The 12,587-nt window shown below is 45.6% G+C and overlaps 1 protein-coding gene and 3 non-coding genes across 4 annotated transcripts; all 4 read right to left on the bottom strand.

The window, feature by feature from the left end:
• Positions 1-3: 3 nt before the first annotated feature.
• On the bottom strand, positions 4-9,355 carry Rpl5 (ribosomal protein L5). Its single transcript, XM_036200789.1, has 8 exons — positions 9,274-9,355; positions 7,945-8,014; positions 7,749-7,864; positions 6,371-6,505; positions 5,351-5,553; positions 4,026-4,203; positions 777-865; positions 4-161 (listed from the first exon to the last, which is right to left on the bottom strand). The coding sequence occupies exons 1-8, from the start codon at positions 9,274-9,276 to the stop codon at positions 62-64; spliced, it is 894 nt and encodes a 297-aa protein (XP_036056682.1). The 5' UTR covers positions 9,277-9,355; the 3' UTR covers positions 4-61.
• Positions 583-712, bottom strand: LOC118592625. The gene has a single exon (XR_004946094.1). It is a non-coding gene; the product is annotated as a small nucleolar RNA SNORA66 (small nucleolar RNA).
• Positions 3,662-3,791, bottom strand: LOC118592626. The gene has a single exon (XR_004946095.1). It is a non-coding gene; the product is annotated as a small nucleolar RNA SNORA66 (small nucleolar RNA).
• On the bottom strand, positions 4,274-4,367 carry LOC118592623. Its single transcript, XR_004946092.1, has one exon. It is a non-coding gene; the product is annotated as a small nucleolar RNA SNORD21 (small nucleolar RNA).
• Positions 9,356-12,587: the final 3,232 nt, after the last annotated feature.

The raw sequence follows: 12,587 nt of genomic DNA on the forward strand, positions 1-12,587 counted from the left end.
AAATGGCTGCTTAGTCAATAAGTTTATTATCTTTATGAAAAAATCTTCATAGAAAACTGCTTTAGCTCTCAGCAGCCCTTTCCTGAGCTCTGAGGAAGCTTGCCTTCTTTTGAGCAACCCGGTCTTTCTTCTGGGCAAGAGACATTTTGGGTCGGTTCCACCTACAAAACAAAACAAAAAGTAAGGCAGGAATGTATCTCCCAAGTTCAGCTGAACATGACAGATTTTATAACTAGATGGAGGTTGGAAATCTCTTTATTTGGAGAGTTGACTTTTATAGATATATCCATCCTTTATGTGGCTTTGAACTCATGGCAGTCCTCATGCCTCAACCTCTAGAGTGCTGAGATCACAATCCCACCACATCCATCTCAAGTTCGAGTGCATGTACTCAACTGCAATGGCTAGATTCTCATTGCTCATTCCATCTAAAACTCAAAGCCATTATCAGCTAAGCATGATGGTTCAGATCTACAAGCCCACTATTCAAGACTGGGAGGCAGAATTGTTAGGATGTTCTGTGTGCTGTGAAGAAGCATCTGTGACTACGCTTCTCCTATAGGTAGCCAGTAAAACATGCATGACTGTACTGGGACAGCATGGTCACCTCAATAGTTTGAGGTTGGTACATTGCTGTCACCACAACTGCTCTAGCAAACCTGGTTCCCTTAGCCGCTGCCACATTGTGCAGAGCTAGTGATCGAGTTTGCACAGCTGCACTGGAAACCTCCCCAGCAAGATGAAACTTGTTTCCTACAGAATGGTAGCACACACACCTCTTCTTCTTCACTTCTCTCTTGGGCTTCTTCTCATAGACTGGATTCTCTCGGATAGCAGCATGAGCTTTCTTATACATCTCCTCCATCTGGAACAAAGCAGAGCAAACAGTATTTGCCTTCACTTCAGCTGCCCTATTATTAAGGCATAGCACTTTATTGCCTGCTCTAGTTTGTCCTGCTAAGTTCTCTAAGGAACTTAATACAGCCAATGTTACCTGCTTAAACCCCCAAGTATAGCCCACCTTTTCCTTACAGCATTCTCAAGGTCTACTCATGTGAGAAGGTAGCCATCCCTAGAGTCTACAACAAACTTGTTTTTATAGAAATTCACCGTACTCTGTAGTCTACTGCCTGACCTACATTCTTTTTATTTTTTTATTTTTTATTGGTTTTTTGGAGACAGGGTTTCCCTGTGTAGCTTTGCGCCTTTCCTGGAACTCACTTGGTAGCCCAGGTTGGCCTCGAACTCAGAGATCGGCCTGGCTCTGCCTCCCAGGTGCTGGGATTAAAGGCGTGTGCCATCACCGCCGGCTGACCTACTTTCTTTCAAAAGGTACATGCCCAAACAAGAGGAGGTTATAAGATGCTAAACAGGGATAAAAGGAAGACATACCACAACTGAGTGTAAGGACAAGGACATGAAGTGAGGGACCCCACAAAATTTGGAAATTATTAATTTTATCATCTCATAAACCCTAGATTTACCATCTACTTTTATATGACATACCTTTTAAAGCAATTTCCAGCACCAAAGACATACTCCACCATTGCCAATTTTTATGAGGCAGCTAGTACGGCCTCTAGAACCCTAAACATTACCTATTGGATTAGATTTTGTTGCTGGAAACTTGGTTCTAAAGCTCGTTTAAAATAATGAAGTTCGGGCTAGAGAGATGGCTCAGTGGTTAAGAGCACTGACTGCTCTTCCAGAGGTCCTGAGTTCAATTCCCAGCAACCACATGGTGGCTCACAACCATCTGTAATGAGATCTGGTGCCCTCTTCTGGCCTGCAGTCAAACACCCTGTATACATAATAAATAAATAAATCCTTAAAAAAAAAAAAAAAATGAAGTTCAAGATTGTAATCCTGAATGTCTAGTATTAACTGCAGCCCCCTTAAGTAGGTGTCCAAGAGCTAGCTTGATCTCAGCATGCTTATTAAAGTGACTGTAATCCAGCTTTCTACACTGAGTCATTCCATGTGGACAAAGTGGTTTAGAAGGGAAATGATGCAGGAAGACCACTGCACTGTAGACTGCAGCATTTCAATTCTTTCCCCACCCCTCAAGAAAGTCCCCATGAAGTGCAAACTGAGGACTCAAACTCCAAACCCTGCCTCATCTCTCTAGTGTTGGGATTATAAGGCAGGCCTCAAAATCCCCTCCAAAAGTTAATTTCTTGCCAAGTGATGGTGGCGGCGGCGGCACACGCCTTTTAATCCCAGCACTCTGGAGGCAGAGGCAGGTGGATCTCTGTGAGTTTGAGGCCAGCCTGGTCTACATAGTGAGTTCTAGACAACCAGGGCTAAACAGAGAAACCCTGTCTTAAAAAGCAAAAAACAGCCAGGCGGTGTTGGCGCACACCTTTAATCCCAGCACTCGGGAGGCAGAGGCAGGCGGATCTCTCTGAGTTCGAGGCCAGCCTGGTCTACAGAGCGAGATCCAGAAAGGTGCAAAAGCTACACAGAGAAACCCTGTCTCGAAAAACCAAACCAAACAAACAAAAAAACCACTACCACACATACACACAAAACCCAACAACAACAACAACGTCTTGGCTGAATGTGGTGGCCCAAGCATGTGATCGCAGTACTCCCTATACATACTGAGATTCCATCTCAGAAAACAATTCCCTGCTTCAGCCCTCCATTATACAGTGCACCACAACGAGCAAGCCTGTCTGAAACTGCAAATGGTCAAAGTTAATAACCTGGTTCTTTCCAACAGAGAATAAATACAACTTCACATATGTAAATACAGCTTCACACATAGCTGAGACTGATTTAGTAAAAAATCATTCACATGGAAAACCATGTCTGCAGAGAACCCTACAGGCACACAGGACGGGAATGCTCCAGGTGAAATGAACCACAGGATGCAAGCTCAGTGATTGAGCATGTATGCCTATCCCTGCCAAACTCCGGGTTTAACTCTGACCACCACAAAATAAAAAGTATTAGCCAAAGAGCAAAGTGGCATGAACACAAGAAGGCATTAAGAAATATACATCTCAGGGCTGGAGAGATGGCTCAGAACCATCTATAATGGGATCCAATGTCCTTTCTGTCACGCAGGCATCCAAAGCCCAGGAATCTGACGTTGTGGACAAATATAATGTAAGTGGGTCAGTACAAGACCCAGGAAGACTGAAATATAATATCATTGTTCATGCTTTTCCTGTCCTAAAAGCTCAAGCTCTAAATTTAGTCTTAAGATGATATCCAAAGCACACAGACCACAGAAAATGATTTTCCAACCCATACTTTACAATTATAATAGCTTTGAAATAACAATGTGATGTGCTCTGTATTTTTACTAAAAATTCAAAAACTATGGTCTTCAATTATTCCACTATCTTAATATATACATCATCCCAATTTTCTAATATCAAATTCACTCTTGTAAACACAATTCTTCCCATGACCCCTACAGCTCCCTAGGATTTTAATAAACTCTAAAAAGAATTTTTTCATTCCATCCCAAAAGCAGCTCATGCTTTTAACTCCAATGCTAGGGTTTTGGGAGGTGGAATCAGGCCTATTTTAAGTTCAAAGGCAGCCCTGGTTGAATATCAACTCCCTGTTTAATTGTTTAAATTCAGGAGAAAGTGACACCCAGTCTCAAAAAAAGTTAAGAATGGAAAAAAAAAAAAAAAGCAGAACTGTATGTACTGGGACAGCATGGTCACCTCAATAGTTTGAGGTTGGTACATTGCTGTCACCACAACTGCTCTAGCAAACCTGGTTCCCTTAGCCGCTGCCACATTGTGCAGAGCTAGTGATCGAGTCTGCACAGCTGCACTGGAAATCTCCCCATTCCTGCTACACTTGTTTGCATCCATCAGCACGAAAAACCCTTGTCCCACCCAATATGCTAACTTCACTTGAGGCAGAAGCGGCTCAGGAGCCTATCTACCTACACAGCAACTCGCAACCTTCCATTTTGCAATTGAAATAAGCCTAGGTTAAGATTACAACCCACTGAAACAAGTATTTAAGTGAACAGGCATGCTCAGGTAAATTTTTACCACGTCTGGAGTCACGTTGTTCTTGAGGTACTGAGAGAACTGTTTCTTATAAGCATCTTCGTCTTCCTCCATCAAGTAGCGCATGTAGTCTGCCACATTCTGACCCATGATGTGCTTACGGTGTACTTCTGCGTTGAACTCCTTGCTTTCAGAATCATAGCCAGGGAATCGTTTGGTACTAAAACGAAATTTTCATATTTTAGTGTACAGACAAGAAATTACTACACTCCCAGGAATTCACTTCTGAAGCTGCCATCAGTCCCGTCTTGAAACAATTATTGCATCATATGCAATCAAAGGACCAACTACTAACTGCTCAGTTAGTGGGATGTCATCACGGGCAGCTCTTAATTCCCCAAGATCAAAACTCCATAAACAAAATGTTGCTTTTCATCTTCATGGGTAGTCTCAAACTCCTGTGCTCTAGCCCTGCTCTTTCCCCCCAAATATTCACATAGCCAGATTATCACTTTTAAAAAACTCAACCCTCAAATCTTTTTATTTCTCAGTGGTACCTAGGAAAAGAGGAAATTAGTGATTTGTTTAAAGTCATAATCAATGATGCTATTCAAGAAGAATTTTATAAGTGAATATGCACTAACGTTGAGGAATCACACAGTAATCTACTTAATTTCCAAGAATGTCCAGCAATCTTTTTTTCTTCCCCTGTTTTTCAAGACAGGGTTTCTCTGTGTAGCGTTGCGTCTTTCCTGGAACTAGCTCTGTAGACCAGGCTGGCCTGGAACTCACAGAGATCCTCCTGCCTCTGCCTCCCGAGTGCTGGGATTACAGGTGTGCGCCACCACTGCCCAGCTTAGCTTTTGTCTCCAAATGTATATTCTACTTTTTTTTTTTTTTGGTTTCCTGAGACAAGGTTTCTCTATGTCACAACTCTGGCTGTCCTGGAACTTGAGCTGTAGCCCAGGCTGGCCTCAAACGCACAGAGATATGCTGCCTCTGCCTGTGAAGTGCTGGTCGGCTTAAATGTGCATTCTAAAAGCCACATTTCTCTGTAACTCAATAAACCAACTTTTACTCTAACCAGAGAAAGAAAATGCACGGGGCCAGGTGGCGGCGGCACATGCCTTTAATCCCTGCACCAAGGGGGCAGAGGTAGAAGATTATCATCTCAAATTCCAGACTAGCTTGGGATAGACAGTGAGACCTTGTCTCCTCTTTCCTAATACAGTTACAAAGCTCTTCCCGGTCTCAGGTTTTTGTGCACAGTACCTAACATAGAGCAGACACTGAATGACTGCCACAATCCAACATAATGAACAGGAAATACTGGAGTCAAGGCAGAAACCTTGAATACTATTTATTACCTATGAGGAATAGACAAGCCTCCATCCACAGCTCCCTTCAGGGCCCCAAAAACTTTATTGCCAGTTGTAGTTCGGGCAAGACCTGCATCCAAATAGCAAGTGAAGGCACCAGGCTGACCATCAATGCTTTCCACATTGTATTCATCTCCAGTCACCTCCACTTGGCCTTCATAGATCTTGTCCATACCAAACCTATTGAGAAGCTATGAACAGAGAAGTCAACATAAAACCCTATCTCAATACATTCAAATCACTAAATGTATTTCACATCACAACAATGTACTGAATCGAATCTTACATTTACTCATGTGATTTCTGTATTTCTTCAGTCCTATTTAGGTACAATTTCAACATCTAAATACTGAATGTCATCAGATGTAGCTTAGGAACACTGCAGCTCTGGGCTTAATTTGGGGGGCTCCTCTGCTGGTACACTATGTGGCTATGGTGAAACCATAAGCCAAGGCCTTACACCTATCATAGCAACCTTCCCCCTAAAAAAGGGTATTTTAGCGACCTATGATGACAGGGTCAACACTGATGCATATGCTTGCCAACTCCCGGGCAAAACACTGAGTTCTGAGTACAAAAATAAGGCAAACTTTGTATTTTCACCTCCTACTAATAGATGGTGTCAATCTCAAAAACAAACCTTGTTAATGTCCACCCCCCAAAGTGGTGAGGATGTTTTCTCAAACTCTAATGTCTATGTAATATGCATACTTCCTGTGGTAGAGATCCCATCAAAATAGGTTCTAAGGATCTGAAGTAGAGTACCCCCAACCCTATATTTTAATGCACCAGGCCCAATGATCAAAGGCCCATCTCTGGAACACACAGGGTGGAAGGGACACTCATGCAGTTGACCGAGCCTCCAGTGTGTGTGGCAGGCATGTGCCCCCACACATATGCACACAAATAATTAAACAAAAGACAGCAAACCACATGGCTCCCACCATTCCTTGCCAATGGCCTTAAAGCCACCAGGAAACAGCCGACCCCTCCTGAAGGTGCACATACCCTGCGGGCCAGCAGCAGGCCAGTGCAGTAGGCTGCAGCATAGTTTGTCAGGCCGACTTTCACACCGTACTTTGGTAGCTCATGTGCATATGCTGCGCACACGATCATGTCCCCTTCTATACGGGCATAGGCAATCTACAGTGAGAGAAAAACCAGGTTAGTAACTTGTTGCTTCAGTACCTGTCTAAGTGACTTTCAACAAGATGCGGGGAGAAGAGACAGCTCAACGACACCCATCTGTGTGTTGTCGCCCTCACACCTACAACTACAATCTATCACTTGGTCAACCACACAGCAGCTTAGCAAAAAACACAGTACAGCTAAAACACATAGCACACTAGAACCTAATTACAATAGATTATGAAAAATAAAAAAGCAGGGCTGTGGTGGCACACGCGACAGGCAGAGGCAGGTGGATCTCTGAATTCAGGCCAGCCTGGTCTAGAGTGAGATCCAGTCTCAAACCCCTAACCCCAAAAATCAAGTCAACAACAATTAATTAAAAATATCTTTTGAAGCCGGGCGGTGGTGGCACATGCCTGCAATCCCAGCACTTGGGAGGCAGAGCCAGGCAGATCTCTGTGAGTTCGAGGCCAGCCTGGGCTACCAAGTGAGTTCCAGGAAAGGCGCAAAGCTACACAGAGAAACCCTGTCTCGAAAACAAAACAAAAAACAGACAACCCTGCCTTCACAGTCAATACATTCGCACAGAAAGCAAGTGTACCTATCTCCTAACCAGCTAAGTGATGAAAATTCTGAATACAGGAACTGCCACCGGCTTCCAAAGTGGAAGACATGTTTTGTACATTTTAAAACTCGTTTCAAACAGAAGAAATAGCAAGCTAGTTTTTCAAACCAGGCTCTCACTTCATAGCCCAGGTGGTAATCCCGCTTGGCAACAACAATCACCCGTAACAGTTACCAGCCTTGGGGGCTGGAGAGACACTTCAGTGGTTAAGCTGTTCTTCCAGAGGACCTGGGTTCAATTCCCAGCATCCACATGGCAGTTCACAACTGACTGTAACTCCAGTTCCAGCGTACCTGACAGCCTCATGCAGGCAAAACACCAATGCACATTAAATAAAATGTTGAAAAGTGGGTCTTCCCACTTTGAAACAATTACTGGAGCCTCTTTAATGAGTAATGTGGCATAGAGTAAAAGCCAGGGGCAGTGCATGACAAACTCTACTCTGTTGTAATTGGGAGACTAGACCTCATACAAACAGGTTTCCCCAGCCTTTCTCCCGAACTCAAAAAAACTGCGTCAGGATTTCCAAACCAAAATAGCAATTCTGAAGTCTCAGCTTCAAACCTACTAACTGCACATGACTAAAAGAGCCGTAGAGTCGGCCACACAATGCTCAGACTGGGAACTCACCTGGCAGATGATGTCTCTGTTGGTTACACGAACTACCATCCGGTATTTGGGTGTGTTGTACTTGTTTTTGTCTTGGATCACCAATCGTTTCCGAGCATAGTAGTCAGTTTTACCCTCTGCAAGAAAGAAGAAAACTAAGAAGGGTGTTCCACCATGAAGCCGACTCAGAAACTGAAACAGGAAAAGCTGCCCATACCTCGCCGCCTTCTAAATCTCACTTGGTATCTCTTAAAGTAGGCCTTATTCTTGACAACTTTCACAAACCCCTTTAAAGGAAACACAAAAATGTTATCAGTTTTATTCAATGTTTCATTCAATATTTTTGAGATAGGTTGTCACTATATAACCCAAGACGACCCAGAATTTGAAAGCTTCTGAGTGTTAATAGGCTTTAGTCTATACCTCTGACTTGAGTTAACCATGTTAACAATGTAACATTCAAGAGCAAGTTAATACAACTGTCAACTTGTAGCATACTTCTAAACTGATTGGAATCAAGGCTCACTCTAGATCAGTGGCTCTCAACCTTCCTAATGCCCTGACCCTTTAATATGTTGTGGTGACCCCAACCAATTAAATTGATGCTACTCCGTAACTGTAACATAAACATCTGATATGTGATCCCCAACACACAAGTTGAGAACTGATGCTCTAGCGGTTTTCCTCATGAAGCACACACAGCTAAGCATCAGAAAACATGTACAGATGGCTGGCAGGAGCAAGGCGGTGACCCAAGCCTCAGCCCTCCACAACTGCAGGTTCCTACTGATACTTAACAGGTACAAACTCACTCTCGTATTGTCTTTAAACAACCTTCCAATTCCTGTACCTGCTTTCCCGTGAACTGGTACCAACTGATCCCTGTGCCGACCTTCTGGGAAGCATTCACCTATACAGCAATCTGTGCCAAAAACCGCACCTCACCTCGAGCATTTAACCCCACCAATCTCACTTCCTCCCTGCCTTTGGTGAAGACCTAAACGGGGTGCTTCAGTGCTCCCGCAGAGTACATTCAGGTATCACTCCCCACCAACACAGAACCGCGCACTAGGTAAGACTACGCACACCCTCACCCCACCTCCTAAGCCCGGTTTCAACCACACTCTGAAAACGAGCACCAGCCGCTATCTAGCAAGAGATTAGGAGTCGCCGAATCCCAAATGACGCCAGCTCCCTTCCGGGATGCAGGAATGCCACGGCCTCCGACCTCCACTGACAGCCCTGGTTTAAAGGCCCCTTCCCCGGCCCGGGCCAGGCTTGCACCCCGCAGCCTTCTGGGCAAGCGCCGAGGCGGCCGGGGCTCCGCGGGGACCCTGCCCCAGCAAGCCGTGTCCTGGGCCCCCTTCCGCCGCGGCCCCTCCCCCCGGCAGCCATTAAGGCCACGCTGGGAGCGGCGGCCGTGCAGCCGAGGATCGAATGCCATCCGGCCCCAGGCCGCACAAGACGGACCCCGAGCGGGCACCGGCGAGAGGAGGGGGCACGCCCCGTGCGCGCGCGGCCCCCGGGGCCCGAGATGCCCACTCACCATCCTGCGGAACAGCAACCCGCAACCGCGGCTCCACACAGACCTGCGGGCCCGGCGGCGCTAGGGGGGAAAAAGGCCGGAGCGCCGTGCGCATGCGCAGTATGTAGCACCGCCAGCACGCCGGCGACGTGCGGAAGAGAGCGTCTGCAGGCTTCAAGGCGCGCGGCATGTCCCCCCCTGCTGGCCGGAGGATGAAGGTCCGCTTTTGGCCTTGTCTTACTCATCTGAATTCCCAGCGCACAGGGCCACCAGGAAGCCCGGCCGGCAGGAGAGCCTCAATCTTGGGGTAGGAGAGATTCCCTGACTTGGCATCTGCTTCGGGCGCACTTTTCATTCCCCAAGCACGTGGCAGAGTGCTGACCTCCAGTAAGTTCTCAGTGACACGGTAAAAACAAAACACAAACGAACCCCACTGCTCTCTCCAGTTGCCTTAGTCTCCCCTTGTCTGTCCCCCTGGATCCCTGCCATAACCGCTCTAGTTATCTGAGCTTGTTTAAGCCCCCTTCCTCAAAAGTTGTCTTTTTAGGGCTGGGGATGTAACTTAGTGCTGCTGTCTCCACAGTTGCAAGGGAGAGGAAGGAGGGTCAGAAAAGGGCTGCATCGTGAATTGGAAGCCAGCCTGGGTTGCTTGGTACCCGAGGGGGGATAAATGTAAACTATTATTCAACATGTGAAAAGCACAGTTACACCGGTGAGAGCTTTATCAACTCAACAAGAATGCAGTTTGAGCTGGCGGTGGTGACGCACGCCTTTAATCCCAGCACTTGGGAGACAGAGGCAGGCGGATCTCTGTGAGTTCGAGTCCAGCCTGGGCTACAGAGTGAGATCCAGGACAGGCTCCAAAACTACACACAGAAACCCTGTCTCGAAAAACAAAACAAAACAACAACAACAAAAAAAAGAATGCAATTTGAAAACTGCTTCCCCAAACAAGTTCTATGTACCCAATTATTTTTAACAATAACATTTTATGTATGTGTTTTTTTGGTTTTTTGAGACAGGTTTCTCTGTGTGGCCCTGCCTGTCCTGGAACGTGCTCTTTAGACCAGGCTGGCCTTGAACTCACAGAGTTCCACCTGACTCTGCCAGCATAGTAGTAGCATTTTAAGACTGACTCTACTACCCTGATTTTGCGGGGGGGGGGGTGGGGGTGGTGGAAAGGCACCTAAAAATATTTGTATCTTGTTGGATATGGTGGCACACACCTTTAATCCCAGCACTTGGGAGGCAGAGGCAGCTGCATCCTCTGTGAGTTCTCTCTCTCCCCTTTTGTTTTGTTTTTTTTTACATTTATTTATTTATTTATTTATTTTGTGGAGAGTGGGCCATGTGTGCCACGGCAAACATTTAGAAGTCAGAAGACAACTTGCGAGCAAAACTCGATTATCTCCTTCCACACTGTTCTGCTGATCAAATTAGGGTTATCAGCCTCAGGGACGAGGGTGTTCATCTGCTGAGTCACCTCATTCCTGTCCCTGCATTGAGTCAGATGCCCAGCATATAGATCAGGCTGGCTTCAATCCCCCTGCCTCTACCGAGCCCTGAGATCACAGGTATGCAACACCATACCCAACTAAATTTAATTCCTTTTAAAATTCAGGTTCTTTTTAGGTTTTGAACATTTGTGTTAACATAATTCAGAGCAAGCAATACTACATAAGTAGATATCATTAGCTCAAAATTCATTTGCTCATTCATTTGCTCTTTATTTGAGCAACTTTATTGTCTCAATGTGTGTGCGTGTGTACATGAGTGTAAGCTTAAATGTGGCTTCTGTGTGTGGGTGTGCACACACAAAGGCTATAAGAGAGCAGGGTGGTGGTGGCGCACGCCTGTAATCCCAGCACTTGGGAGGCAGAGGCAGGCAGATCTCTGTGAGTTCAAGGCTAGCCTGGTCTACAAAGCGAGTTCCAGGAAAGGCGCAAATCTACAGAGAAACCGTGTCTCAAAAAACAAAACAAAACAAAACAAAACAAAAAAGGCTATAAGAGGGTACTGTAGACCAGGCTGGCCTTGAACTCCTTTCCTCTGCCTCCTGAGTACTGTGACTAAAGGTCTGCACCACCACTGCCCACACCACTGCCCAGCCTCTACCTTATTCTTTTGAGGCAGAGTCTCTTACTGAGCCTGGGACACAAGCAAAGGCTAGTTATCTTCTTGTCTCTGTCCCCACAGTGCTGAGGTTACAGGCATGCCTGAGACCATACCTGGGGACAGGTTCAGGCTCAGTAAGAGAATGCCTCAAAAGAATAAGGTAGAGAGCAGTGCAGGAAGACACTTAGCATCTTCTCACAGCCTGTGTGTGTACACCCACACACGCAGCACATTCAAGCTGACACTAACTAGCAAGGCAGCGCAGGTGCTCAGATAAAAAGCAAATCAGTCTTTTCACAAAAGGGGGTTTTGAGGACGTGGGTTCTGTTGCCAGTAACAAACTGGTCATGGCAGCACCACACATCTATAATCCCAGCACTTGGTAGTGGTGGCAGGCAGGTCATTCAAGGAGGCCTCTGGCTGCATAGGGAATTCAAGGCTATTCCGGGCTAGAGATAAAACAGTAACAACTACAAAAGTGAGTTGTGCTATTTAGATATGACACTTTGTTATTTAAAAATCTTTCCCACGGGATGGAGAAGTGGTTCAGCAGTTAAGAGTACTCACTTCCTGGTTCGATTCCCAGCACCCACACAGTGGCTCACAACACCCTCTCCTGACAGAGCAAGGTGGTCGGTCATGCGTGCAGAAAGTGCACATTCATACATACACACAAAACAAAAATAATTTTTAAAAAAATGAATCTTTGCGTTCATTGTTAGAAAGTAAGAATTCCCGAATTTAATTTTTTCTCGTGTTAAAAAAAAAGTATTACTGGAATTCTGCTGCATGGAAAAAGCAGATTTCAAATGTCAGCAACATCAGAAACCAAAGTCTTCATGACCTTCAGAAACAATTGCCTTCTGTTTTGAGGACACAGCACAAGAAATCTGCGTTAGCGTTTTCCTGGGGCCCAGGAGTTGTCAACTCCAGCGTAGATGCTTGGAGCTTCTGGTTAAGTGTATTCAGTGATAGCCATGGCCATAACCACGTGTTGTTTGTGTCTTGTAACCATACATTATTTTATAATGAACGTTTTCTTTATATTTGTTTCTGTGGATGGCTTTTGTAAAGTTCGAGGCTGGAGCAAGATGCTTTCCTGCTGCCTGGGTCAAAGGGAGGTTCTTCTTGGAAACTTACATACTCCAGAGGTCACAGGGTGTAAAACATCTGTGCTGTCCCATGTCTGCTGGACTTTCACTGACGTCCATTGACCTGTT

Source organism: Onychomys torridus, chromosome 10 (assembly GCF_903995425.1).
Source record: "Onychomys torridus chromosome 10, mOncTor1.1, whole genome shotgun sequence".
Lineage (NCBI taxonomy): Eukaryota > Metazoa > Chordata > Mammalia > Rodentia > Cricetidae > Onychomys > Onychomys torridus.

Bases quoted from the DNA above. Each gene is read 5' to 3' on its own strand.
- Rpl5 (XM_036200789.1), bottom strand. The intron at 5,554-6,370 runs GTATGTGCACCT...CTCTGTTCATAG, and splicing joins GCCTGCTGCTGGCCCGCAGG to CTTCTCAATAGGTTTGGTAT. The intron at 4,204-5,350 runs GTAATAAATAGT...ATTTCGTTTTAG, and splicing joins GGCTTGTCTATTCCTCATAG to TACCAAACGATTCCCTGGCT.